This window comes from Conger conger, chromosome 5 (genome assembly GCF_963514075.1).
Source record: "Conger conger chromosome 5, fConCon1.1, whole genome shotgun sequence".
Classification (NCBI taxonomy): domain Eukaryota; kingdom Metazoa; phylum Chordata; class Actinopteri; order Anguilliformes; family Congridae; genus Conger; species Conger conger.
This window is the reverse complement of record NC_083764.1, coordinates 53,443,200-53,469,468: the sequence shown is the minus strand read 5'-3', so window position 1 is coordinate 53,469,468 and position 26,269 is coordinate 53,443,200. Positions and strand designations below refer to the sequence as shown.

At 47.6% G+C, this 26,269-nt stretch overlaps 1 protein-coding gene across 3 annotated transcripts in view; it reads left to right on the top strand.

Annotated features, from left to right (window-relative positions):
* Window positions 1-26,269, top strand: part of LOC133128489 (activated CDC42 kinase 1-like) — a 65,939-nt gene that overhangs the window by 6,760 nt on the left and 32,910 nt on the right. Inside the window, exon 2 of one of the 3 annotated variants that reach the window (XM_061242068.1) lies at window positions 5,459-5,650. Coding sequence is in view for 1 of the 3 variants with exons in the window: in XM_061242066.1 (XP_061098050.1) it covers window positions 21,692-21,739 (48 nt within the window). In the remaining 2 variants the exon portion in view is untranslated. Of the gene's footprint in view, window positions 1-5,458; window positions 5,651-11,428; window positions 11,453-21,388; window positions 21,740-26,269 lie in introns of those variants that run through there. The other 2 variants (XM_061242070.1, XM_061242066.1) reach the window with 2 other exon arrangements.

The following is a 26,269-nucleotide window of genomic DNA, read 5'->3' as shown; positions in this document are numbered from 1 at the left end:
GGCCATGGCTTAATTCTGGACAGTACAACGCTCCAGTTGGTCCAGTAATCCCACCACTATGCTGGTGAGGTCCCACCTTCATCATGTCGGAGGGGCAGAGGGCCCTAGTCGCGGCCTGGCCAGCCCCTGGATTCTCTGAAAGCGCAACACTGGGGTCCACAGCATCTCACCACTTTGCTCCTCTGCAGCTTTGGTGGCACTTGGGGCGAGCCCCTGGGTCTTTCCCACCACGAGCCAGGCCTATTGCCTACAGTCTGCCACATTCCTGCTCTGACACGGGTGGCCACTGGGTTCCACAGTGGTCAGGGATGCCGAGGCAGCCAGTCAGTTGCGTAGGTTAGACTTCCAAGTTTGTTGCTCGCTAGTGTATTGTCCCCAAAGCATTGGATGTACTGCACGTGATACCGTAGCTTAGACATCCACAAGTTTTGAGGGCGACATGGCTCAGGCAGTAAGAGCAGTCGTCTGGCAGTTGGAGGGTTGCCGGTTTGATCCCCCGCCGTGTCGAAGTGTCCCTGAGCAAGACACCTAACCCCTAAATGCTCCTGGCGAGCTCGTCGGTGCCTTGCATGGCAGCCAATCGTGTGTGTGTGAATGGGTGAATGAGAAGCATCAATTGTACAGCGCTTTGGATAAAGGTGCTATATAAATGCCAACCATTTACCATTTTTACCATTTTGTGCTCGCTAGTGAATTGTTCCCCAAGCTGATATTGGTCACTTGCCTCTGCTTCTACGGTCCCAGGCTAATCAGCAAGCTGAGTGTATCTGACAGGAGACATGGCAGATGTGTTTATGTCGGCCTACGTGCACAAGAGAGGCTCATTGTCTCTTTCTTTGAGATACGTCCTCCCTCTCCTCCCTCTCCTACACCCACATCATTGCAGGCTTAAAGCCACCCCGGGCTCCTCCAGAGCTATCACGCCATCATCCTCCCAGTAGGAGGAGGAAGACAAGGTGGATATAGTGACAGAGCAGAAAGTGGTAGTGCCAGGCTCTGGAGCCTCCGCTTATCCACTGGCTCAGGGCATTTATCAGCAGCAGCTAAGGCCCTGGATGTTTCTATACCAGAAGACCCCAAGGGTTCCTTGCTGCACTCCGTGATGACACTTGAGGCCGGCAACCCGGAGTGATTTACACAGTTTACATTCTTTAAACACAATCCATCTGTACCGATTAGTATTTCACTGTAGCAGTTCAGGTTACGTACCTTGCCCAAGGGTCCAATGGCAGGGGCCCACCTGAGAAACGAATCTACAGCCATGCTGCAAGTCTAGTTTCCTAGCCATTATGCTACACCGCTGCGCAAACAGTAAATATAATTAAATATCATATTCTTGCATCAGATGTGATTCCAGTTTACATTGATGATATTTGGCATTCATGACACTTGTGCTTTCTTTTAAGATTACAGAAATGATTTCAGTCTCAAAATGCTTGATCATTCTTGTACTTAAAGGTACAATTGGTAATATCAGACATTTAATTAGCAGCAACAAACACCTTCAAACCACAACACTGTTTATCCCTCCCCCTTCTCTGTAAACGCGCTGATGTTGAAACGCCATTGGCTGTGGCAGTTAAAACCAATTTTCAACGAGTTAGCTTTAATTATTATACAGTTATACAATGCTTTTGGTATGGAGTGCCGGCCCATCAACTGCATATTTTGAAACCCTGAGTCAGCATGTCAGTGAGCCTTTTTCAATGATAGGAAGGGATTTAATGGTCTTGTAACAATGTTTTAACACAAAAATCTTACCTATTGTACCTTCAACATTGCAATATGCCTCTTCTGGTTCCAGTCTGCGGCTATGTCAACACCTCTGGGATTGGCATTGTGAACCTATTGCATTGCACGGCACTTGATAATAACGATTACAGTTCAGACTGTATTGGTTTACTCATTGTTTCGATTGTTACCTGTTGATTTCGCTGCCCGAGCCGTAATGCAAATAACTGAAATTGAATATGTTTACCTGCAGGTCGGCACAAATGTGCTGCCACAACTCTCTGTGCTCTGCCATTTAAGATATCCATCTTCATTGCACAGACCGGAACAAATTGCAGGGTAAAGATGGAGGCGGGTATGGTACATTCGATGAAAGAGTCTCTAAGGCTTTGTCTGGTTTGTGTCACTTGCTAAGATGCTGTGCAGTAGGTAACCATTCTCTCGTGGCAGCACAAAGAAGGTTCTAGTTCCTGCATTGTCTCCTAGAAACAATGCTGACTTGTTTTTATAGATTACTTTACTAGGTTTTGCTTAAATACTGAACTAAACCTAGGTGTTAGCTTATGTGTACAAAATGGAGCACACTTTATGTAACAGTACCAAAATCTTTGCATCGCCACTGGAAACATAAAAAAGGAATCTGCACTTATCTGAATTTCCTTCTTAATGCTGAATAAATATTTGCTGTGCAAACCATGTCATGGGCTGAGTGTAAAACCTCATGCCGCTTACACCAGGATGCATCTACCAGCACCCAGTTCCACTGGATGAGCTCATGACATAATATTTGCGTTGGGACTGTCATCGTGGCAGAAGAGTCTGCGGGGCAGGGGAGCCTGAAGCACCATGCTGGGTGAGTGAGCGCGAGGGCGCGCGCGCATCCGGCCACAAAAGAGGCCTTTGTCGGAAGCGGAGGGGGAAAAGAGCGTTAGCTGTGCTCTGTGTTCTCCGCTGTAGGTGGGTGAGCTGCCGCTTTGAATCGGCCCGATTCAGCAGCCGGGATGGAGAGGCGGGGCGCCCCGCCCTGTTCCTCTGCACTGCGGCGTGCAGACCTGCCGCTTCGCCCTCAAACGGAGGTGTAAAGTCCTGGTTAAAGTCCTCCCCGTCATTTTGTTCCAATCACCTGGATTTGCCGATGAGCACGACTCTATAGCTTGGAGGTATAAATCATTTGTTTAATCGGCTGGCTGACATCATGGGTAGAAGATATGCATGGCAGGACATTTACGGTCTGACCCCTGGATATTACACTTCTGCCCTCAAATAACTATGACCCGTATCTCACCCTTCGCACGCCGCCTGAACTACAAGAAATTAAACTGCAGGATTAGAGGTGTTACACGATGAGGGATGACAATTCAGAAAGAGGCAGAGGCATATTATATTTTGATATAATGACATAGCACTTTTTATTTCTTCAAGGTAGTACAGATAATGAGAATGCATTGGCATATTGCAGTGTTGGTATTTAAATGTTGCATTGTTCCTGTTTCATTGTTGTTCCACCGTGTTCGCACTGTGGTATTGCAGCTTCCGTTTTGGTGCTGCTGTTTTGGTACCATGGTGTTGATACTTCAGCAGTGATACCATGGCGTTGATACCTCAGCAGTGATACCATGGTGTTGATACTTTAGCAGTGGTACCATGGCGTTGATACTTTAGCACTGGTACCATGGTGTTGATACTTTAGCATTGGAACAATGGTGTTGATACTACAGCATTGGTACCATGGTGTTGATATTTAGCATTGGTACCATGGTGTTGGAGCTTTAGTGCATTTGTTCATCAGTGTTGGAATTTCACGTATAGCAAACATGCGTGTGCTTGTGTGTCTGCATTTGATTGTATGTGGTATCACTTTAGTTGAGTTCCCTTGAAAAGAGAACTGACTGTCACCATATGACAGAGTAAGGGGTTTGGGATAGTCACCATAGGGCTCAGTGTGATGTGTGACAGAGAGAACTGCAGAGTTGAGCTAAATTCCATTTCAGTTAAGTTCAATTCACTTAATTGTTAAATGGTAATAAAGTTCTATGGTGATTTGTCAGTTAATTTCCTGAATTGACTGATTTGAAATTGAATTGACCCCAACCCCGGAGCAGTGAGTAACTGTATGACTCAGGCCAACAAGCCTTCCCCTTTAGATAATGGTGATGGCCACTCTCTGACCACCCAGTCTCTTTAGAGAATAACAGTGACCGCTGTGTGACCACTCTTAGAGAATGGTGATGATCACTCTGACCGCAGTCTCTTTAGAGAATAGCAGTGACCATTGTGTGACCACTCTTTTGAGAATGGATATGACCCCTGACTGACCTGAGTCAGCAGGTTTTACGAGGACAGACTTTATTTACCCATAGCCACACCAGACCTCATTTGAAAAAGATTTATCACATCCTGCAATTCATTCCGGGAAAGAAAGAGAGGTAATAGGAGGGAAATGTGCCATTAATGAGGCTTTGCCTGTCTCTCTCTTCTCTTACGAGCCTCGTTCAGCCAGCAGCCTTGTCCACGGCCTCTCATTGATCGCCCACTGTGCATACATTATCTCACTTTAGACCAGGGCTGGCACCAGGGTTGACGTATTACCAGGCAGCTGGCAAGTGAGGTCAGTCCACTTGAGGGTAATGACTCAAATTACTGGCTAATAGTATCCTTATCATCGACCCAGAAGTCATGCTTTAACATCATTTATTTCCTGAAAGACACAGCGCTAATGTTTCACAGGACTCAGCTTTTATTGTAAAGCCAAAAAATACACTGCATTTTATTAACCCAGATATTCTAAGGTCTTTTTCTTTTTTACCCCTATTTGGCCCACAGCAAAACAATGGCTTTTGTTTCTTTGAGCCAATCATCTCTCAGTGTCTGACATTTGTGTTGTTCCTTTAATGTTTGCACAGCCCTCGGCAGCTTTGTGAGTTTCAAAGAGAGGGTGCTTAATTTGGACGGAAAGTCGAGCTTGCTCAGCATGAGTTAATTAAAACAGAAATATCTTTGTTTAATTGTTATCCTGTGTGATAAATATTTGTTTGAATCATCCCGTTTGTTTTACGAGCATCATAATAAAATTATGAAAGCTATAATGTGCTGCATTATTATTATTATTATGAGTTGGCATCTTATGGCAAAAATAGTTATTTTTATGAGGACGTAATTGAATTAGTGTGAAATATTTTCCGTTCCTAAGAAGCAGCATTCCATAGGCTAGCACTAGCACTGAAGTCAGGGCAGTGGTGATTACAAGCCCTTCTGGAATTTATGGGGAGATGTGATATGAACGTTACCATCGTGAAGGTAATGAATTGCGCTGTGGTGATTCTCCATTATCTGTCCTTTAAAATGTACCCGTCTTTTTAATTGTTCATTGAAATTGGTTTAATGGTGGTGATTTCTCTGATTTTAGCTGCTTTTCAGTGCTACTTATGGAACTGTATGTGGAAATGTGAGGCTTTTGTGGGCCCTGTATGTGATCTTTCAGCAGTGGTAGGCCTATTATATTGTTAATTTAACTTTGCCTGTTTATCAAAGAGGATACTGTTGTGAGGGTGCTGTTCGATTTTAACTTGCATCTTCCTGCTGGCGGTAATGTTTGATTGGTTGTCGGTCTGTGTCCATTAGTTCAGGAAATTGAATTTAAAGTTGGGTCTTGCTGACTCCAGCTCGTTAGGGACGTCCCTGACTTGAATCAGTCTGTGATGGCGGTTTCCTGTCTGTCGGCACGCAGCTCCTGACCCGTGGGCGGAGGCCTCTCCGCGGACCGCGCTCTCACCACCATGACGGACGAGGATTCTGGGCAGTGAGCGGAGTCATGGACTGGGAGGACCTGGAGCCTGCCTGTGGGTGACACCCCCACCTCCCCCTCCCCGGCTGGGCAGACAGGCACAGCCGCGGCACACACACCAGAGCCACACAGCCGGTAAGGACACAGCGGCGCAAGCCTTAGTGTGCGCCTCCCCCCTCCACAGTACTGTCTGCCTGGGCTCCAAAATGTGACTCAACGTGAAGTAAATTAGTCTGTAGCTTACATGTCATGGTTTCTGTGGAAGACAGTCGGGACCATGTTCAGCACAAGGCTCCGTCAGTGTACTGCACAGCTGTGGAATGGGTTGAAAAGTGCACATTCTTTAAGGGATGGATAACAGCAGTGGGATGACATATGAGGGGAAAATATCATGTTCAAATATCAAATGATTCGGAGGGATAAAAGCAATGCGATGCTTGTATCTGCCGAATCGCTTGAATCACTTGAACTTAAAAAGATTCTAATTTCAAGCAGTTGGATTGAATGATTGAGGTTTGCTGTTGAACATTTATGTGACTAAGCCTATTTTATTTCATAAGCGTTGCATTTCCACTCTGGGGACCCAAGTTCCAGCCTTGCACCATGCAGTTTGGTGTTATTCCACAGGCTTTTTTTAGTCACATTAGCACGATTTTGAAACCGACATTTGCTGCACCTGCTGCGGTTTACCATTTTCTCTCTTCAGCTTACAAAACTGATCGCGGCGGCCCGAAATGCTTGAGCCGTGAGGTTTATTATTTTTTCTCCAGCTGCGCGTGTTGCGCTCAGAGCACAAAGCTTTCCTGAGGTGAGCGTTAGTCAGAGACCGTCGTCTCTGTCAGGCTCAAAGCAGCTAAGGAAAACAGGAAACCGTCTAGTCGGGAATACACAGATGCTGATTTTAGGAGGGATAGTTTAGAATAGTTGGGCGACCATTTGGAGGAAAATGACCTGATAGCAGTTATAATTGCAGTCTACTTTATCTGTGTTTATCTGGGACAGCGTTGTTGAGCGGATCTAAAATGGAGCTTTCTAAAAACCAGATTCCGTTTGAGATTTTTATCCTGGGCCATTGAGTGGGACAGGAAAGACATTCATTCTGAAAGGGTTTTTTAGTTTAAGTTTCTAGCTTCTAAAAAGGTTATGAAGTGGCAGTAGCATTGCCTTTGGGTTTTGAAATGCGCTAGATGGTGTACTGCTGGCACCTGATAGCACTCGTGTGTTCTGATGGCCCTGTGCACATCAAGCCATTTTCATTTGTCGGTCAAGCTTTTAGCGCATTAAGGAAATCACGTGGCGGTTTGAAGTTTTCGTCTCGCAGGTTTAAAAATACGGGCACGTGTATGTCGGAGGCTGTTCTGGGTATATGAAGCTGGTCTCCAGCAGTGAAGGTGGGTGGCTGGCAGGGGAACTAGGCCCTATTTTTACCCCCAGAAAGAGGCTAGAAATAGCCCAGGCCTCTCAGGCTGCGGGCCGCCGGGGCGAATGCCTGGAGGTCTTCACGCTGGGACTGACAGCGAGGCCGGGGGAAGGAGCCGCGCGGCGTTATTTTAACCCCCGCCAACGCATCCGCTCACCCCTGCACCGGCATCGGTTTACCAAACACCCAAGGACGTGCTTCACTGTCAGGCAGTTAGGGGATCAGCCCCTGCATATATTCAGTCTCTTATCAGAACCTATACACCACCCGGAACCCTCCGTTCCGCTACTTCGGGACGCCTGGCACCTCCCCCTCGCCGCACCTGCACTTTCCGGTCACGACTGCTGTCTGTTCTGGCCCCGCGGCGGTGGAATGACCTTCCTATGGACGTCAGAAGAGCAGAGTCTCTGACCACTTTCAAGCACAGACTGAAGACTCATCTCTTCAGGCTGCACCTTTCCCTCCCTACCTCACCGCCATGATTAACCTTGTGCATACCATAGATTATAATGGCACTTATATATAGTTGTTGTTGTACTCGGGGTATTCTATCTGCCAACCGTGGTATGTTAGTTGGTATGTTGAGGTATTCTTCAAGGGTTCTAATTGTATCTGTGACTCGGAACCTTACTTTCCTCTAGGGTCCTCTTCGCACTTGTTCCTGTATTCGACTTGCACTTTATTGTTCGTCGCTCTGCATAAGAGCGTCTGCTAAATGCCTGTAATTTAATGTAATGTATTGGACCAGCCTGTACCGTGTAACTGGGGGCCAGGGGGAAGGCTCCGCGTGAGCGTGAGCCAGGCGGGTACACCCGTGCAGCTCTGCCCTGTCCATTCCAGCAGGCCAACGCTTAACCCTCCCATGATGTTTGGGGTCAATTTGAGCCCATTCAGTGTTTGACATCTCTTAAAAACCAGTTAACCATTTTTTCATCTTGATACTTGTATGATTTTTTAATTTTCTATTTTGGTGGGATTAAATAGTAAACATGCAATAAACACAATGTTTTGTTTTCAGAAGTCCTGTACCAACTTTGCGTGTGTTGTGTGGGCTTATTTTGAACCATTTTTATTTTTATCTCAGATTTCTTTGCAGATGATTGTGGTGGCACTTAGACCTACAGGTGCCAGACTTTCACTTCCTGTACCTCAGGCTCTAAAATTAGATGTTTCTCACAGATTTTTCATATTTATGGATAAAAGGCTAGGCATTCGGGAGACAATAAGAGGGTGACACAAAGTGTCAAAATATTTATTTTGCAGTAATTTAGCATTTCTTTAAACTGTGGGGGTCACAGTTGACCACAAACATAAAAGCGGTCATAAACGCTTTTCATAATAGGAGGGTTAACTGTCTCTCTGCACAGTCATAGCTGCCGTCCTGAAGCCAGCTGCTTGGATTCTCTAACCCAGGGGTCGGCAACCCTGGTCCTGGAGAGCCGCAGGGTGTGCTGGCTTTCGTTGTTACTTGGCATTAATTGATCAATGAAAGCCGTTGATTACACAGTTAATTCACCTCACCTGGTTTCTTGGGTCTGAATCGGTTGCTTATTTTAAGGTGGAGACGAAAGCCAGCACACCCTGCGGCTCTCCAGGACCAGGGTTGCCGACCCCTGTTCTAACCCCACTGCTCATCCAGGGGGCCTGGCCAGACACCATCCTCGTCTCATCTTCAGCATCCCCTCCACTCCACTGTAGATGTTTCCGAAACCTGTTTAACCCTTGTGTAGTCTTAACATTGTGTACACTCCCCTGGTCCTAGGGGTCGAAAATGACCCGCCTTCACTAAACCCCTAAAATAAAGCAGCTTAATTACATTTTAAACCCCAAATCTATTTTGCATGAAGAAACAACCTGTCAGTTTGATCGTTTTGGGGGTTTTCTCTGCCGTTAAACATACTGGCGGGTCATTTTTTACCCTTAAGACAACACGAGGGTTAAGGATGGTCAATAGGCCTCGTACCTCGTACCTCATCCATGGCCCCACGTTCCTCCCAAACGCACCTTTCTTCCTCTGTGGGAGTACAAGAGCCGCACTGCAGGGAAGCGACAGGGAAAGGCGAAGGATCAAATAACCGGACACACGCAGCATCTACCCAAACCACCACCAATAGGCGAATAATTATTATTATTATACCATTCAGTGTTATTTTGTATATTTGTTCACCACTCGACCATCAGGAAAATCATTTTAATGTCCTGACTTATGATGCTGTCGAGTTTAAATGAAGTATACAATGATAATAATACACCTGGGAGGGGTTATTGAAACCCAGAGCATTTTATTGGACATTGATCATCGATAGCCTCTGCTCTTACTTGGCTGTCTGTTTCCAGACACTTATTGCTCTTCATAATAAGGGCCCTCCACTACGGTGGCCATCTGTTCAGAGTCCCCTGTATGCTGTGAGCCTACAGCAGAGGAAGCAAGTCTGTAACGCAAGGCCCAGGGTGGCAGCGGAGCGATTTTGCAATCCGCCTCCTCTCCAGTGTCTTCGAGCGAGCTGTTCATGTGTGGGCGTGCAGGGCGGTTGCCTCAAGAAGGTGACTACTAGGTAACTTAATAAGTGCAATGACCCAAGGGCGTGGTCGAAGTGCGTGGGCGGGAAACGCAGCTACAGTTTGCCTTCTCCTGGTTCCTCTCCCAAATCAGAAGGAGAAAATAATCGCTGTTTATTGTCTGTGGCAGGCGAAGGGCACCACACTTTGTCTAGAATCACCTAGTATTTTATAATAATAATAAGTCTGCTATATGAGCGCTCAGTGAATTCTCAGCAATGTTTGCCACAGATGTGCAACAATCCTCTTGTGGCTTTGAGGGGCAGTGGGAATGTGGGAGGAATCCCGTTGGGGAAAATGCAGCTAAGCTGAGAACAAGCGAGGCGTCTCCCGCACGGAAGCTCTGCTGAAGCCTACACGTGCTGAGAGGTCAGAGGTGATCTTCGCTGGGTTATTTTAACAGGAAGACGCTCCACGCCCCGTCAGGGACCCTGTAACAGGACTCCTGTTTGCAGCATTGGGAGACCTCCTGGGAAAGGCGAGTCATTGTGGAAAAAGTGCTGTCCGGATTGTAGGGGGCAGTACGTCCTCTGTATCGCAACCTGTTTGCCCCCAAGACCCCCTGTGCCCATGGAAATGTGGGACCCCAGTCCCGATGATGAGAGCTAGTGTTCTATATTAAAACCAGAGTTCCCAGTGCGACATTGGATCAGGTGGTAAGAGCAGTCACCTGGCAGTCGGAGGGTTGCCGGTTCGATCCTACCCTGGGTGTGTTGAAGTATCCCTGGGCAAGACACCTAACCCCCAATTGCTCCTGACCAGCTGGTTGGCGCCTTGCCTGGCAGCCAGTCACTGTCGGTGTGTGTCTGTGTGTGTGTGTGTATGAATGGGTAAATGAGAAGCATCAATTGTACAGCGCTTTGGATACAGACGCTATATAAATTCCAACCATTTACCATTACCATTCAGTGTAGTGATGTGGATGCTATGCCATTGGAGACAGACAGCCATCAGAGAGGAAATTACAGCGGTTGTGACTATGTATGGTCACTGAACTATGCCACAGACTGCAAAGTGAGTCAGTATTGTACAGAGTATTGGGTGACCCTGTGTCACAGTTCAAATTTCCATCGTGCCTCTCTCAATCTGATCCATGTGATTTTCTGAAATTGAACCCGGGGGATTAAGGGGGGGATGAGGTGCTCAATGCCTATCTGTCCCTCCTCAATCCATGTTAGCAGGGCTCCTTGCTGATGCAAACAATCTGCCTTGCATCACTCGGGAATATACCCTGCGCTAAATAAATTGCAATCATCTTTTTTTTTTTATCCCCACCACCCCCCCACCTTGGGGGACAACGTTTTACATAAATACTGATTTGTACAAGCATTTGACATACATTAAACAATATTTGGTTGGAAATGAAAGTCAGTGCTATACGTGCAATTTGAATAAAAGTGAACTTATAAAAATTAAAATTATAACAAAAGAACAATAATGATGTCATTTACAATAATGCCTTTTAACAAGTTTTATTATATTCCAACAAAATCTACAGATTTTGTGTGTTTTAATGCAATTCGTGAATTCTGACAAAAGGATTTCCTTTCCCTTTTCTCCTACTCCTTTTTATTTCTTTCTTCCCTTTGTCATTTTTTTTTGCAATCATCTTAAATGAATGAAACAAATGAGCTGCAATGAATAACGAGTCATGTTGGTCGGCCGCAGGGATCCCTTTCGCTCTGCGTTTCAACAGCGCCTGGGATATCAGGTGATCCGGGAGCCCGTCCAATTAAAGCCTGCGATAAATAAATCAGGAAGCGGAGAGAACCAGGGCCCCCCGGTGGCTCTGCAGGACCCAAACGCGGTCGTCCCCGCCGCCCGCTCCACAGGCTCCGGATCGAGGGACGATGGGCTCGCTTTTCAAGCTCCTCTGCCTGGCCCCGGTGCGAATTCGGCCTAAATGCCCGTCCTTCAAGGGTCAGGACGGAGGTTCCCGCCCCAAGGCCGCCGAGCTGGTGAGCGCCACAGCGTCGTCATGGGAGACGCCGGGAGGTAGCCGTCGTGCGTGCCGCCATTCAGCGCCCACCGCGACAGCAACTGCTCGTTTAACCCTGCTTATCAGCCGAAAAGCTGTTCCAGATCCTGCAGAGGTTTACTGTAGGCGGTGCTTTGAAGGGTCTTTTGACTTGACTTGCTATAACGGGCTGTGGCACAGTTTCAGTGGCACAGCAAGCTGAAATTATCCTTTCCAGTAAAATGTTAGTTGTCTCGAAGACAAATGCGATGTGAAATTTATGCTCTGCTTCCTTTAGAGAATGTGCTTCTCGGCTGTTTAAAATGAATATCCTTCTCTGCTCGTTATTGCATTGTTTTAAGACGTGAGGCAGTGAATGTTGTAGTGAAGAGTCTGTAATCTACACTCCGTGAGTACTTTATTTGGTATTTATTAGACTTATTTTTAGACTTATTAAGTCTTCTGCTACTGCAGCCTCTCCACTTACGTAGAAATTTGATGCATTATATGTTCAGAGATGCTCTTCTACATACCACTGTTGTTTGTGGTTATTTACGTCACTGTCAGCTTCCTGAAAAACAGCTGAACATCTTGAACACATCTGCATGCTTTTATGTTTTAGTTGCTGCCACATGATTGGCTGATTAAATATTTGCATTGACAAGCTGGTGTACAGGTATACCTAATAAAGTGCTCACTGAGTGTATATTTGACCGTAAGCCCCGCTTTTGTTCCAGTGTCATTCTTCTTCTAGCCTTAAAAATAGAATAATCCGGGGGAAGGCAAATTGCTGAATGTCCCCTTTAATCACGGTATTCGACGTGAAATCCTGTGACAGGATTAGTCTCCTGCACACTGCTCTCTGGCACCGATCTGGATGACATTCTCGGAGATGAGGATTTTGATTAAAGGGTGCTTTCGGGTAAGTGAACACAAGAGGGCAGCGGAGGCCCGTTGTGAATGGTCAGCTCTTCTCGCAGAGTGAGGTGGTCGGGTTGCGCTAGGTGATGTGTAGACAGGGCTTTTCAGCGCAGCGCTGTAGCATGCACAGCCTGTTTGCTGTTGCCGTAGCTGCCAGCGGCCTGTATATTGTGATAAAGGATGTGCTTTCATTTTACTCTGCCTATGGTGTGTTAGGACTGACTGCCATCAGTCCTCAATCCTCAGTTTGAGAATTTGACATTGTAGTTGTGGTCACAACTTACATCAACTTATAACAACCCAAATTAAGGTCTTGTATATCGCATGTGCATGTCACACATCAATTAAGCTGTATGAAGTGCATTTCATTCAGCAGGTTTAACTGTGATAACGCGGTTGTCATAACAGTCTAAGTGTTGTGATAACAGTCTAAGTGTTTTTTTGGGGTTTGTTTTTTTAAGATTACAACAGCGATGACCCAGACTTGAACCACAACAAAATCCTGTTTCTTTGGGTCTGTTGTCTTTCAGTGTCTGACATTTATGTTTCTTGATCATTATATTTACACAGCTGCACAGTTGCGCGAAAGTGCTTACTTTGGATACAAACAAGGTGTTGCGCTGTAGCTAGCTTGCTAATGAGTAAATTAAAACCAAAATGGCTCCTTGAATTTTTTGACATTATTAGCCTGTGTGGCAATTTCTTTTTTTTATTATTTCATTCTGCTTCTACAGTACAACATACATTTATTGTGTTACTATTGTTAGTTGGCATATTATATAGGTGGGCGACATGGCTCAGGCAGTAAGAGCTGTCGCCTGGCAGTTGCCGGTTCGATCCCCCGCCCGGGCTGTGTCGAAGTGTCCCTGAGCAAGACACCCAACCCCCATATGCTCCTGACGAGCTGGTCGGCACCTTGCATGGCAGCCAATCGCCGTCGGTGTGTGTGTGTGTATATGAATGGGTGAATGAGAAGCGTCAATTGCACAGCGCTTTGGATAAAGGCGCTATATAAATGCCAACCGTTTACCATATTATGACTAAAATACTAAATTTTTTCAGAACTGAAGTGAATTAGCGTAAAATAGATTTTGGACATGAGTTTGTGCTAATTATGGAGGACTCTTGTGAAGCTCTGCAAGCCTCCTCATAGTAATTTGCAAATGGAGGCTGTATTCACTTCTACATGCCAGAAACACTTGCATTACAGATGTGCTGTGAGGAAGCACATGGACTGGAAATCAATTGATGTTTTTTCATCAGTTCCAGTCTTTAAATCAGTTTGAAATGCATCTTATTATTAATCAGCTCACAGCTCGTCACAGTCAGGCTAGTGAGAGAGAGAGAGAGAGAGAGAGAGAGTGCGGGAGTGTGTTAGAGTTCTGTAACCCCCCCCCCCCCCCCCCCCCCGTATCTGGAGAGTGACTTGCTTAACCGCAGGCTTCCTTTAAAAGAACCTGCACGGCACGGGTCTGTCGGCTGATTGGCTGAGGGCCCGGGGGGGCGGAGGGCACAGGTAGGCAGTAGGATGGTGACTTCCTCTTGGTGATGAGTCCTGTGTGTGTGCGTGGGCTACAGCGTGTCTGGGCGAGCACTTAATCGAGGCTTTCAGGGCTGGAGAGAACAGGACGTCCGGAGTCAACAGGGATGAGGTGAGCACCTCAATTCAATGGAAGTCTTCAGAGAGAGGAGGGCTGTTTCAGCACTATTTCTGTGACCATATAGAAAGAGACTGATGAACTTGCTTGCATGTGATCTCCTGTGGCTAACAACCTGGATGGTTGTTATTACTTAACTTAATTGTTAAATTAGAGAAATTGATTGATTACTCAGTTAATCTCATCTCCCTTGGTCTCTTGGGTCTGAGTCAGTACAGGACATGAGTTTGTGCTAATTATGGAGGACTCTTGTAAAGCTCTGCAGGCTTCCACATTTGCAATATAGTCATTTGCAAATGCAGACTATATTCACTTTTTAAAATATCTACATGCAAGAAATACTGGCATGACGGCTGTACTGTGAGGAAGCACACGGACAGGAAGTTGAATTGATGTTCTTCATTCAGAAAAACACGACCGGAAGAGTTACTTGACAGAAGGCTGATATTGATAATAACATGACAGCACATCACTTTTCTTGGACTTGTACACTCCTACTGGGAGTGCAGCCTCTGTTGTCCATGTTGCACCTCTAGTTGTCGTTGTGCTGCTGGTTGGTTTCCGTACTTTAGCGTTAGCTTTCCTCAGTGTTCTACCCCTTGGACAAGAAGTGTCTTCACTGTTTTAGGAGATCTTCCAGTGGGGACGATCAGTGCTTCAACTGTGCACTGGTCCCAGTGTTGAAACACTCCGGTCCCTGAATCAGCCTGTGTTCTAAGGTGGCAACAAAAGGCAGCGGACATTTTGTGTGCTTGCATGGCGGTTCAGGCACACGGGGATCGCGTGCGAAGCCAGCCACTAATCCGTCCCCTCGCATCGCCGCCGGCTCCGAAAAAGCCTGCGAAATCCCACCCGTCCCGGGGACACCGGATCGCCCAGGCCTGGGGGCGGCCTGTCCTCTTCCCGCTCTAGGGATTAGGCTCCGGAACGCGCAGGCGGCCCTCCCCGTATCCGTGGAGAATCCTCCCCAGTGGCGCTCCAGCCCTCCCCCCGCAGGAAAACCCTGTCGGACGGGGGGGGGGTCGACGGGATTCGTGCGCTCCTCTGCGAGAAGCGGACCTTGACGCGGGCGTGTCGCGACCAGGTATGAACTCCGGCTGGGATTAGCGCCACGCCACGCCGATGACAGCCCGCACGCTGATTGATGCGCTGCGTGCGCAGGTTGTGCAACGGGATTAATGCGCTGTCGTGCACTCCCTTCAATTTATTAAAACAGCCACTGATTGTTACGGTTCGATAGATTTGTTTTTTTACTGATTATCTTGTAGAAATCCCTTCAGACTGTTGTTTTGTATGCTAAATATACACAGTCTACAATTCCTAAGCCTGATGGGATTGATGAGAATTTGCACATATTAGTATGTGGCCGCAACTTATATGAACTTAAAACAACCGAAATGAAGGTCTTGTATATTGCAGTTGTGTAAGTCACACATCAATTAAGCTGTATGAAGTATGTTTTATTTAGCAGGTTTAGCTGTGATATCCAGTTGTCTTGTGAACATATTCTATGCAGATATTTTGAGTGTTTTTTTGGTTTGTTTTTTTTTGGAAGATTACAACAGGTGATGACCCAGACTTGAACCATAACAAAATCCAATTTCTTTAGGTCTGTTGTCTTTCAGTGTCTGACATTTATGTTTGTTGTTTGTTGATTGTGTTACTATTGTGAGTTGGCATATTATGACAAAAATAGTTATTTGTTATCAGAACTGAATTAGCGTAATACTGCATATAGTATATATAGTTTGTGCCCTGCATATAGAATACACAGCTGTCCATGGGCTAGCACAACCACTGCTATCCCTATGTACAGGACATGAGTTTGTGCTAATTATGGAGGCCTCTTGTAAAGCTCTGCAGGCTTCCACATTTGCAATATAGTAATTTGCAAATGCAGGCTATATTAACTTTTAAAAATATCTACATGCAAGAAATACAGGCATTACGGCTGTACTGTGAGGAAGCACACGGACAGGAAGTTGAATTGATGATTTTTATGCAGGAAAACACGACCGGAAGAGGTACTTGACAATTATTGATAATAACATGACAGCACATCACTTTTCTTGGACTTGTACACTCCTACTGGGAGTGCAGCCTCTGTTGTCCGTGTTGCACCTCTAGTTGCTGTTGTGCTGCTGGTTGGTTTCAGTACTTTAGCGTTAGCTTTCCTCAGTGTTCTACCCCTTGGACAAGAAGTGTCTTCACTGTTTTAGGAGATAGAGCAGTCGCAGCTCTTGCAGTGGGGACAATCAGTGCTTCAGCTGTGCACTGGTCCCAGTGTTGAAACACTCCGGTCCCTTAGCGTTGAGTCACAGCTTTCAGTTTCAGCATATTGGTAAGGGTTTAAATTTTAAAGCAGATTACTTCTCAAATATCACCCTGCACGTGCAGGGGCCTGGCCTTCGCCAGTGAGCCACTCGTTCTGCTTCTGATCAGCGGTAAAGCCAGAGACCTCTGACAGTGGGGATTACGCAGCGTGCATCTTCAAGATCTCAAGTAGCAGAACTCCTGTAAGCCAGAGCGTCCTACAAAGCACTGTTTACAGGAGGATACTTTGAACCCCAGTTCATTTCTGATGGGGGTAAGGTCTTGGTGGAGGGCCTCCAAGTGTTACTGCTGAATCATCATCATGGGGGTTGGAAAGCTCCTTATCGATTTGATCCCGCAGTAACCAAATCTATTTTGCAACTCTGATGTGATTCATACCCTGGTAAGTTTCTATTTGAGTGTTTCAGGAACTGGGATCAGTTCCTTGAATCAACACGCACTGCCTGTACTGCAGCGGACACACCCCCTGTGTCTGCACCTGCCAGCACACCTTCTAAACCTGAAACAGCCTTGGTCTGCCACTGCTCTATCGTTACCTTATTATCGTGAATTATCGTGAATTACTATAGCCACCTAGCTAACATTTTATGGAATTTTGAGCATTTGGTAACTCCCAGACAAACAAGAACAGATTTGATATCGATTGGCCTCATAGTGGTCCTATGTTGGTTGAAATTGGCATTATTTAATTTTTTTAATTAATTTGGCACCCAAGGTGAGGCTCAATACGTCCAATTCCACCTTAATTTGAAATATCCCGTATCCATACCAAACCTTTCTGGACCAGGCTTTCAATATGATATGGCTGTAAATCTGATCAATTACGGTCTTCCTTTAACGCGCGTGCAGAACTGTTTAAGGACCGAATTTCAGTTCAATTCTGGCATTTGCAGATGCCAGATGTTGTTATTTTGGCCCAGATTAATTATTATGGGAAATTTAAATGAGAAGTCAGGGTTTGAGGGGCCTCCTGTATCATTCATGGATTTCACTCTCGCTAAGCCGATTTTTAAGGTCAGGGGGGAACGTGAACGCGCGGCCCGTTCTGGCGCTGGTGCCGGAGGCGGCTTTGAAAGTGGGTCATCGGGCGGAACGGAGTCCTGTACGCGGCGAAAATACCCAAGCGCGTGAGCGAGCATTCCTCTGCATAATTACATTTCCTCTCGCACCGTTATTAATCAAACCGTTTCCTGACCGGGTGAGCGACCGGACCCTCAGCTGACTCCGTGTACGCCAAACGATCGAGCATGACGTTTCTACCGCGTCCGCCGCATTAATAAAGATGCGTCGTCAGGGTGCCCTGCTTCAAAGCTGCTGTGCTTTCAGCATAGAGCTGTGAGCTGGGCCTGTGTTGCGGTTTTAAACAAGCCGCCTTCTGCCAGTGGAATGACGACAAAAGTTAGCCTACAGTTCCCAGCTCTGCAGATAAACGCCTTTGTGTAGTATGTGATATCGAAAGACAAACTAATTTGGTGGCTACTTATTTGGTGGCAGTTATTATGGGTACAATCGTAAAATCACATTTTTAATAGTCATTTTTACTGTTGAGAATCATATCATCAGCTGGTTCCATTGCTTGATATGATATGTAACATCTTTAGCTATTGGTATTGTATGGTTCTGTTTTTGTAATAAATACCTTGACGGCTTCTTTTTTTTTTTTCTTTCTTGTAGTCACAGCTCATAGCTCTGTGTGTAGCCTATATAAATGTGTATTCCATTCCTCCCTTTTGTGATTGGGCAGAATGTGAGTTTTGTGGTCGGTGGAGCCTCTTGGGGTGCCGTATAGCTCAGCTTTAAAGCTCCCAGACTGCTACTAACGTTTTAGAGCCGATCGCCCACTTACAAGATGTTTCTGCTATGAAATGCGGGTGAGTGGCCTCACCACAAAAGCAGCTTCCGGAATCTTCCATTGTGTAATAAAGTCGGTTAGCTTTGCAGAACAGTTACTTTACTCTCCCAGTGTGAGGGCATGAACTTCCTTCTCCAGTTTGGAGCCCAGAAGATAACGACTCTGTAGACAACTCTTTTTGCTTGTAAATATCTTTTTGCAATGTGTGTGTACATGTGTGTGTGGGTGTGTCTGTCTGTCTGCCTAATGGGTTTTGTTGTGTATTCGTGGGTATATATTGTGTAATTACTTCATTTACTTAATTTAGTTGTCTTATTTCAATAATTATTTTTCTAACAGTAAAAAATAAATGCCGCTGAGAAACATCTGAAAGTATAGGCCTAGTAATTGTTGAACAGCCATTGTTCTATACATTCGACGAAACCCTTTGGGATGCTTAAAATATCTGACTTGGAGGTCAGGCAAACACATGAAGTATGGAAGTAAACGATGTGGTCCCACAAACACTACCTGTGCGAAGTCCTCAGGCCTGAGCGGAAATGGGAACACCACACACAAGGCAGGGGTGAGGTTACGTGATGCAGGGACAGGGACACGTGATGCAGGGCGAGGTCACGTGATGCATGGGCGAGGTCACGTGATGCAGGGACACGTGATGCAGGGCGAGGTCACGTGATGCAGGTCGAGGTCACGTGATGCAGGGACACGTGATGCAGGGCGAGATCACGTGATGCAGGGCGAGGTCACGTGATGCAGGTCGAGGTCACGTGATGCAGGGACACGTGATGCAGGGCGAGGTCACGTGATGCAGGGACACGTGATGCAGGGCGAGGTCACGTGATGCAGGGCGAGGTCACGTGATGCAGGGACAGGGACACGTTATGCAGGGCGAGGTCACATGATGCAGGGCGAGGTCACGTGACGCAGGGACAGGGACATATGATGCAGGACAAGGACTCATGCTGACTGGCTCATCACAGGGGCATCACCAGGTATCCGCCATGGAAACGCCCTCCCTGCAGTCACATGACTCTGCGATTGGGTTTATTCATTCAGCCGCAAGCCTCCCCCTAGCCCCCTGATATGTATTAATGCATTTATTTTTTTAAGGGTCTGTCCACCCCCAGTGACAGGGCCTAATGGAGCATGTTCATTTAATCAGGAGAGCAGTGGGCTGCTCGGCCCCGCGTGTCTCCATCTCCACTCCGCTTTTCACATGTCACTTTCGCTCTTTCACCTTCCCCCCTCCCCCCCTCCCTCCCTCCCGCCCGCTTCCATCAGCAGCAGAATATCCCCCTGATGGCGGTGGAAAGAGGTGGGGGCAGGGGAGGCTGCGGTGACATCGCTGTTGATTCTGCAGCCATCTGGCGACCGAGACAGTGGGAGAGAGAGAGAGGGAGGGAGAGAGAACGTGTGCACGGGAGAGGGCGGGAGAGCGAGAGTGTGAGAGATGGGGGGTGAGAGGTAGTGTAGGGGGAGAGAGAGCAGTAGCATGAGTGAGAGAGAGAGGGAGAGCTAGTGTGAGAGAGAGGGAGGGAGAGTGTGAGAGAGAGAGGGAGAGCTAGTGTGAGAGAGAGGGAGGGAGGGCTAGTGTGAGAGGGAGGGAGAGTGTGAGGGGTGGGGGAGTGAGAGTGATGGTGTAGGGGGAGAGAGAGCAGCAGCACCAGTGGGAGAGAGAGAGAAGTGATGTTGCTGATTCTGCCGCAGCTGGGGGAGGGCACCGTCCGTGGGGAGCCATTTCAGTTCAGTGGTGCAGTCCTTTAACCCACCCAGCACGCAGCGAGGAGAGAGAGGAGGGATGGCGAGGAGGAGGAAGAGGAGAGACGCAGGAGGAAGGGGGAGTATTGTCAATAAAAAAAACACCCCAGTCACAGGACAGTAGATTTGATTTGGAGGGCTGAACCAGAGAGAGAGATGCAAGGGAATGGGCAAGAAAGAAGGCAAACGAGAGAAAGAGATGGTAAACAGGAAAGAGCAAGCGAAAGAGCAAATGGGCACGAGTCGGTGAGAGAGCCGAGAGAGAGCAAGGGAAGGGGGCGAGAGAGAGAGAGAGACTGAGAGAGAGCGCCCCAGTTGGTCAGTGGGCTTGAACTGTGGAGAAATCACAGCGCCTGATTGGAGAGGCGAGCGGAGGCCCACGTTCTGTATCCGTGTCTCCCCGCAGCAGGGGAACAAAGCAGGCGGCTCTCTCCCCGGGGTCCTGAGGGAAGGAGTCGGAGCACCTTCTCCTCGCCGCGTGGGCTCGCGGTAGCCGCTAACCCCCCCCCGGCCTTTGTCTACAGACATCGCCTAACGCTCACGGACACCGCTGAACGTTCGCACAGACATTAACAAACGCTCACGTGAGGCTCCCACTCGTCTCCGGGTCTCCACTTTCAACTGGAAGCCCGCTGCGGAAGCCGGTGCATGCGCATGTGTGATTAGCGTTGTGAAATTTGAATGAAGTAACGGAACACGGCTCTCGCAGACGGGCGCGGCGAGAGAGGAACAGTGCTGGAGGTGAGGGGAGAGGGGAGTCTTGGAGGAGGCGCGGACTCAGCGGGCCGCAGTTAACGCCGTCGAACAGGGGGAGGCAGTAAGGAGCGGAGCGGCACGGGAGAGGGATCAGGGATCCAGATGCCCCCCCCCCACCCCCCCCCCACCATCCCAGATGGCCAAGCAGAGAGAGTATCCCCCTCTCTCCCTCCGTCCCAGGCAGATTAAAGCTCCTCGTTAGAGGGCAGCGTGTGTGTGTGTGTGTGCAGTGTTTGTGTGTTGGTGTCTGTGTGTGTCTGTGTGCGTGTGTTTGTTTGTGTGTGTGTGTGTGTGTGTGTGTGTGCCTGTGTGTATGTAAGTGTGTGTCTGTGTGTCTGTGTTTATGTGTGTGTGTGTGTTTATGTGTGTGTATATAGGGGGGGGCGCACTGTGATTGGACGAACAGGTTCAGGACCACCACTCACCGGAGAGACCGCAGTGAAAAGAAGATCGCACGTCGTCAGGGGGGCTGGGGGGGGGTAAAGCCGGGCGGCTGATTCCACGTACTCTCGTCGCGCTCGTAGATAAAAAAATAAAAAGATAAAAACGGTTAAAGGATAAGCCCCCCCGGGCATCGACCGAGCATCCCAGCCTCCATTTCAATACCGCCAGACTCGGTAGCGGTAAGCCAGCGCTCACAGCAGCGCAGACGCTCTGTGGAGAGAGAGCTGCTTCCCCCTCCGTATTTCACCTGCCTCCGCGCTTCATTCATCCCATTGTTTTTCTCCGGTCGCGCTCGTGCAAGGAGGACGGAATACAAAGAGCTCGCCGACGAGGCACTCCCGCCGGACGGATGGAAACCCGCAGCCGCGGGAGACCCGTCCGAGGACGCCCCGGGAGGGACTGCCGTCGCGGTGAAGCCAGCGCCGTCCTCCGAGACGCGGAGCCTGGATTAGCCTTTTTATGAGCGAGAGCCGGACAGCTGCCTTCAGAAACACAGCCGCCGCTCCACCTTCCCGACATGGGGGATACCTCGGAGTACCAGCGGTTGCCTAGCGATGAGGAGGAGGTATGGCCTGCCTTTGCTTAGACCGTGTCATTGTAGGCGCTATCAGGCGAATGTGTGTATGTGTCCAGGCTTTCTACGTTTGAACTGTGACAGAAAGATAGCTCAAATATGGGGTCGGGAAAAATCCCTGTCGCGTCCCCCTCTTGGTTATGCTGATACCCCTTCCCCCCCCCTTCTTCCAAACCACCCCAGCTCTCCTTCCTAAACCATGTCTGACATCGGGTTTCCAGAAAGGTAATGGTCTGTCACAGTCAAGCCCCAAAGCGAAAAAAATTTTATTTCACCAGTGTTGCCCAGGTGAAATATTAAAGGCGCTCTCAGCATAACCAGATGTAATCCAATTGAAGGGCACATTTATTTCTTTAAAATTTGGGATTCCATACAACCACGATGAAATTGCAAAATAACTCATTATTACGTTTTTTTATATTTTCAAATAGCACGTCATCCTTTCAACAGAAATTCTTAGAAAATACACCATAATATTCAGAATTTGGTGAAGCATTATTGCTTGAATGCATCCCAAACTCCGGGATTGAGTTGCACTTAAGATGTTCTTCGTATGTCCATATTTATTTATTTGTTTATTTATGAGAGCTTCTGATTTTGAAGAGTTTAAACCATCAAAGATAAGAATGGCTGTCATTATAGAACAACAGGAAAACGTGTTTTAAACATTGTAAAAAGCATAGTTAAACTAGCATCCCAATAAAACGGTAGATCCAGTGGCTTTTCTCCCCTGTATGCAACTATCTAATCTTAGCTTCGAGTCGTACTCTACATCAAATTAGGCAGGGCCTGTAGTTGAACTTTGCTCCCTGGAGACCTGGGTTAAAATTGTATTTGTTTTGGATTCAAATACTTTTCTGCATTTGATTAAGCTTGCCTGGTGTATTTGAACAAATGAAATGACCAGGCAAGATCAATAGAGCACCAAAAAAAACGAATGCCAAAACAAATACTCTTTGAACCCAGGTCCGGCTCCTTGAGACACCTCGCTCAGCAGGCCCCCTTCATCTCCGTGCGATCCTGCCGCGTCCCACGGTAACCGCGTCCCACAGTCCCTCAGCTCACCTGCTAAGGCCTGTCGGGCCAGCCCGAGATCTGGCAAGGCGCCACAATCCGCCCCTCTCCTCTGGACCCTGCCCTCCTGGCCTCCAGCCAGCGGTCGCCGTGACGCCGACACCCCGGGGGGAACCGTGGCAACGCTTTATGGGATGCGGCATACAGCGAGCACTTAGGTCCTGCTTTTTGCGCATGGCCCAGGATGAGAGTGTCTGATAATGACGGTAATGTACTGTAATGAGACGTCCCGGGGAACCTGAAACCCACGATTTGAGGAGGGCCTCTGCTTTGTCCGTTTAGAGGGAGAGGATTGACAATGTAGCATTTTTCTTGGTGAAGGATAGAGCGTGAGAACTTAGAAGCTGCTGTTCTTCCCACTTTGGAAGGTCAAAGGGGCTTCCTCTATTAACTCTCCAGTGTCGGTAGGATGCTTCCTTTGGGAGCATGGTGGTCTTACTGTCTTTGAGTTTGTCATTTGGGGACATTTCGATGACACCTGTGCCCCTCTCGCCCAGCCAATTAAATACTGTTATTCGATTCGGGCCCAAGCATTGTCACCCCCCCCCCCTTCACTGAGAGACATCCAGAGAACAGAGAGAGAGAGAGTAGAGAGAGTTAGATGTCCTTGCAGTGCATGTTAAGCCACCACCCCCCCGCTGCAGAATGTAATTTTCAGAGGGCACATACAGAGCAGACTTGTGTGTGGGGCAGTCCCAGCTAAAGCCCTACCCCCTCCTGAGCAGGGGATGAGCGGAGAGCAGTAATCCGCCCGCTGTGGTGGGACGGGGTCAGGAGGCTCTCCCTCTCCCTCTCCCTCCCTCCCCGGCTGTCTCTATATTTGCTCTCTCTTCCTCTCTCTCTCCCTGGCTTGCTCTCACTCATTTGTATTCAGTAAACACGCTAAGGTGTTTTTCCAGCCGGTTGCAGGTTCGTGATGAGGTATCTGCACAGGCAGCCGGAAAGCAGCTCTGCAGGCGAGTAGGACGGATTTTTAAAAGCTGTCAAAACCAGGCCTTGTTGACGTCAGGGCCAGCTGGAGCAGGGGGCTCTGGTACTGTCGTGAGGGCACACACTGCATGCTGCACACCTCACCTTTTATAAAGGACACATACACACCCATACAAACTCTCTCTCTCACACACAAACATATACAGTCGTGTACATTTCTTCAAATTTTAAAGCAAGATTACTTTTTATTAAAAAATTTTACAGTTTCAGAATAATAAAAAAAAGGCCCTGTACTAAAGTTTGGGAACCCTGTCGGTTACTACTTACGCATCGAACACATAGACTACAAGCAACAACAGTTTAAATCGCCTAAATAAATGGGAAATGGTTGGCATTTATATGGCTCCTTTATCCAAAGCGCCGTACAATCGACGCTTCTCATTCACCCATTCACACATCCACGGTGATTGGCTGCCATGCAAGGCACCAGCCAGCTCATCAGGAGCATTTTGGGGTTGGATGTCTTGCTCAGGAACACTTCCACACACCCAGGGGCAGATCGAACCAGCAACCCTTCAATTGCCAGACGACTGCTATTACCACCTGAGCCAATGTCGCCCCCTATATAGCCCAGACCTTGACATGCGCCATTGTTACGAGATAATCAAAATGAATCTTTGATGCTTGCATTTCTAACCCAGGTCTGAGCGCTTCTTGTCCAGTCACCTGGCTTGCTGGAGAAGGTTTTATCTCTTTAGCCCTCACTGAAGGCTCCACTGACATTTCTAAACGGACTGGCCTGTCCTGACACGAGAGTGTGTCACCCTCACACACCGTACACTCACACACAAACTCACTCACTCAAACTCACTCACGCTTATGCGCTGAGATACTGCGGCGCTGTGCTCGGTTGACATAGAGGCTGTTGTTCCATCGGCCCTGCTCATTCAAGCGAGCAGCTCGATATGAATTCGCACATTCAGAGCTCTTTAAAAGAGACAAGGAGCTGGTGACCGAATGGAATCAAGGGAGAGGGGTCGGCTGGATGCGTTAAGCATTTTGTATCCCTGTACTGTGAGGGAGCTTGACTTTCTGGGTGTTTGGTACAAGCTTTTTTGTTATTATCTGTTTCCACCAGAGAAAATTCAGTATAGCTATTTGATAAGCATGTTAAGCAGTAATAACAGTTAAACTACAGTATGGGTCTTTTTTTTTTTTCATTGAACAGCTCAAGATGTCATTTTGCAAAATGCACTCATTGACCCAAATGTCAGATGGGGCTTCAGACAAAACATGTCATACTGTATAATGCCTGCACACACATGCTGGAGAGTAATGGCATACAATGACATTTTAGCCTTCAAAACAAGCAGCTTTGAACTTCTTTTTTTTATTTTGATCTGCGAGGCTGATGTAAGCAGTGCTTGGCCTACTTCTGACAGTGGGAGTCTGTAGTCAGTGGTCAAGGGGAACACTCAGGAAGCTGTGAGCCCCCCCCCCCCCCCCAAACCCCTTTTTCTGACTTCTGGGTTGCCAAGGGCGATTTCACTAGTAGTATGTTGGGCTGGTGGCAGTTGTTTTTTGTGTATCCTACTGAAGAAGTAGAGATCCATTTGGAGAAGTTTCGGCGGGTTTTCAAACAAAAAAGAATGTGTTTCAGGGAAATTTGACGAATTCGCAAATGCTTCACTAAATCAGGTTTGTTTTTCAGTACCGATTGGTGCAGTATCTCATGAAACCATTTTGAGAGGCATGGTACATAAAAAATTGATTTAAACGTGTTGTTTCCTATAAGCAATGACTGTGAAATTCACGATGAGCGTTATGTCGAAGCGGTCCGTTCTATCCCGGAGTGTTTGGTGACACCTTGTGGCCGGATGGCTGAATTGCACCCTCGCATGGACTCGAGGGAGCAGGTGGCCGCCGATATCAATGAGAACGATTTATGAACGTTATGCAAATTCCTGTCAGAATTGGAACTTTTCCTTACCTTAACTTTTCCGGAGGGTCACGTTTCCCCGGGCAGAAAGCGCGGCAGCCGTCGCGGAGCGGAATTAGCAGCCGGCTCGCTCCTTCCGGGATCGCCTGCGAGGCCTCGGACGTTACACTTTTAGCAGCCGCTAAGGGAGCGAGCAGGCCCGTTGTCGGACAGCCTTCCCCGAGCACCTTGTCAAATGCAGAGCCCCTGCGAGAACTCACCTCACCCCACAGCAGTCTGCAGGCCGGACGCTTATTAAGCAAGCTGACCTGCTCAATCTTTTTCATTTAGTCTACCTGTCCACATTGAGCAGGGGACGCTACCATTCATGTGTTCTTTCATGCAGAAAACCAGTCTTAGTGGCTGTGAACTACATTCTGTTTCAGGTAGTACATACACCAAAAACGTTGATTATCTCGTAAATACAGCGCATGACAAGGTCTGGGATATGTTAGATCAGAGGGGAGCAAAGAGGGCCGTATCCATTTCTGGATTTCATACTTTCAAAACTCAAACTTCCGGTCTTAATTACATAATTA